The sequence below is a fragment of the Manihot esculenta genome, chromosome 9, assembly GCF_001659605.2.
Source record: "Manihot esculenta cultivar AM560-2 chromosome 9, M.esculenta_v8, whole genome shotgun sequence".
Taxonomy (NCBI): Eukaryota; Viridiplantae; Streptophyta; class Magnoliopsida; order Malpighiales; family Euphorbiaceae; genus Manihot; species Manihot esculenta.
The window spans coordinates 1,589,911-1,592,007 of record NC_035169.2 but is presented as its reverse complement, the minus strand read 5'-3'; the positions used below and the strand labels follow the sequence as shown (position 1 = coordinate 1,592,007).

At 42.8% G+C, this 2,097-nt stretch overlaps 1 protein-coding gene across 1 annotated transcript; it reads left to right on the top strand.

Annotated features, from left to right (window-relative positions):
- Positions 1-702: 702 nt before the first annotated feature.
- Positions 703-1,895, top strand: LOC122724548 (serine/threonine-protein phosphatase 7 long form homolog). Its single transcript, XM_043959804.1, has 6 exons — positions 703-739; positions 785-929; positions 1,008-1,095; positions 1,175-1,446; positions 1,522-1,573; positions 1,659-1,895. The coding sequence occupies exons 1-6, from the start codon at positions 703-705 to the stop codon at positions 1,893-1,895; spliced, it is 831 nt and encodes a 276-aa protein (XP_043815739.1).
- Positions 1,896-2,097: the final 202 nt, after the last annotated feature.

Below are 2,097 nucleotides of genomic sequence, written 5' to 3'. Positions count from 1 at the left end.
GGTTTTGCTAACCATATATTTGTTATCCTCATGTATAGCAATACAAATTATTGACATAAGGAATTGACAGTTGTAATAACCCTTTGCAGGAATGGACAGCTCAAATGACAATAGATTATTTATTAACCCAGGACCACGTGATACTTCATTGCTATATCTCCAAGCATCTCATAGGTCCCAAGTCGTGTGGGATGATCCACAAGAGGCCGGTGTAATCACATGCCGACGATCATCTACTGTATTACACGGTCATGATATTGATGACAGACTAATCCCTTATCTCCGTGCTAGTGGATTTTATGGAGCTGTTCGATTAGGGTTCTTCCATTTAGATCACCACCTCATAACAGCTTTGGTTGAGAGATGGAGACCAGAAACACATACTTTCATGTTACCCCATGGGGAGTGTACAGTTACACTTCAAGATATGGGTCTGATATCTGGATTACCTATTGATGGCAATGCAGTTACTGGGACTACAGGACAGCCTTGGCAATTACTATGTCAAGATTTGCTTGGGTTGGTCCCGGATCATGAAGTTATGAAGGGAAATACTGTTGCACTCACCTGGTTGAGAGATAACTTTGACCAAATTCCAGAGTACGCTGATGATGTCACTATCCAGAGGCATGCTCGAGCTTCCTATTACGCCTAATTGGTGGATCGCTATTCGTTGATCAGTCTGCTCATAGGGTCAATCTAATGTTTTTGCCACTACTCGCTAATTTCAATACTTGCGGTCAATATAGTTGGGGTGCAGCCTGCCTTGCTTGACTTTATAAAGAGCTTTGCAGAGCAACATCATCACAAGTGCAGCAAGTTGGCGGGCCACTTCATATTTTACAGATTTGGGCATGGGACAGAATCAAGACAATAGCCCCTACCATCTCCCAGATACATCCCCTTCCAGATACACCAATTGGCAGTCGGTATGTGCTGTAAATTTTGTACAACTACACCATGAAATCCAGCATCTTGTAACTAATTCCAAACTCTAAATTGTGTAGGTGGAGTAATGCAAGAAGTATTACCGAAGTTACAACGCATGTGCTGGTGCAACTTCGGTACCAACTTGACCGCATGGAAGCCGAAGAGGTCATCATTGTATACCTTTAAATTACATGTCAATTCAAATTATATCATTTTTACCTTTGACATTATCTTATCTACACAGTTTATATGGGAGCCATACTCTGATGATGTGGTGGACGCTATGCCAGATTACTGTCTACAGGGTAGACAAATATGGAGATCGGTTGTTCCACTGATTTGTTTTCATATTGTTGAGTGGCATCAACCTGACAGGGTGCTGAGACAATTTGGATTTTCTCAACCCATTCCACAACCACCACGTCAAACAGATGATATGCATTCAATAAAATTAACTTCTTCAGCTACCAACTGGATTACCGAGAACCAACATTGGATTACGCTCTGGGAGTCAAGGTACCGACGGATTGTGGCCAGCAATACTATGACACAGCCATTACATTACCACTCATAGTATATGGAATGGTACAGAATGATTGCACGTCGGTGGGTGTCTCAAAAGGGTGCATCAATCGGCGCTGTGGTAAGGGGCGCGAAGATTTTTTTATTAATTATAAAAATTTTTACTTAACTTTTGGGATACATATCTTAATAAATACATTTTGCAGGAGGATGGTCTGGAGAACTGCAGCTTATGGGCGAGTCAAGTTCGTCACCCAACAGTAGATAAGATTGGAAATGCAATTAATTCAATGTTTTATGCACTTCGTTTGTTCGATCGCATTTCCCAAGTACCACCTCCACAGCCGGCGCCACCTTCCCAACCGCTTCCGGATGACGTACATGACGCACCCTCCTCCTCCAGGAATGCTCCACGACAACGTCGCCACACTACCAGGCCATAAAGGGAGACGAAAATTCCACAGCCTACGCCAAATCTTGGTGTAATGCAGATACCATCACCAGTTGCATTCCATCCATACGGCTCATATACAGAATTGGGTCAATCTTCACAAATGCCAACTTATGGAGACGATTTTCATAGTCAGTATACAGGATGGACACCAGGGCCTTCTTCTATGCCTTTTCAGTCGTTTACTCCAACTC

Bases quoted from the DNA above. Each gene is read 5' to 3' on its own strand.
- LOC122724548 (XM_043959804.1), top strand. From the start codon at position 703: ATGTTTTTGCCACTACTCGCTAATTTCAATACTTGCG. The intron at 740-784 runs GTCAATATAGTT...GACTTTATAAAG, and splicing joins CGCTAATTTCAATACTTGCG to AGCTTTGCAGAGCAACATCA. The intron at 930-1,007 runs GTATGTGCTGTA...TAAATTGTGTAG, and splicing joins GATACACCAATTGGCAGTCG to GTGGAGTAATGCAAGAAGTA.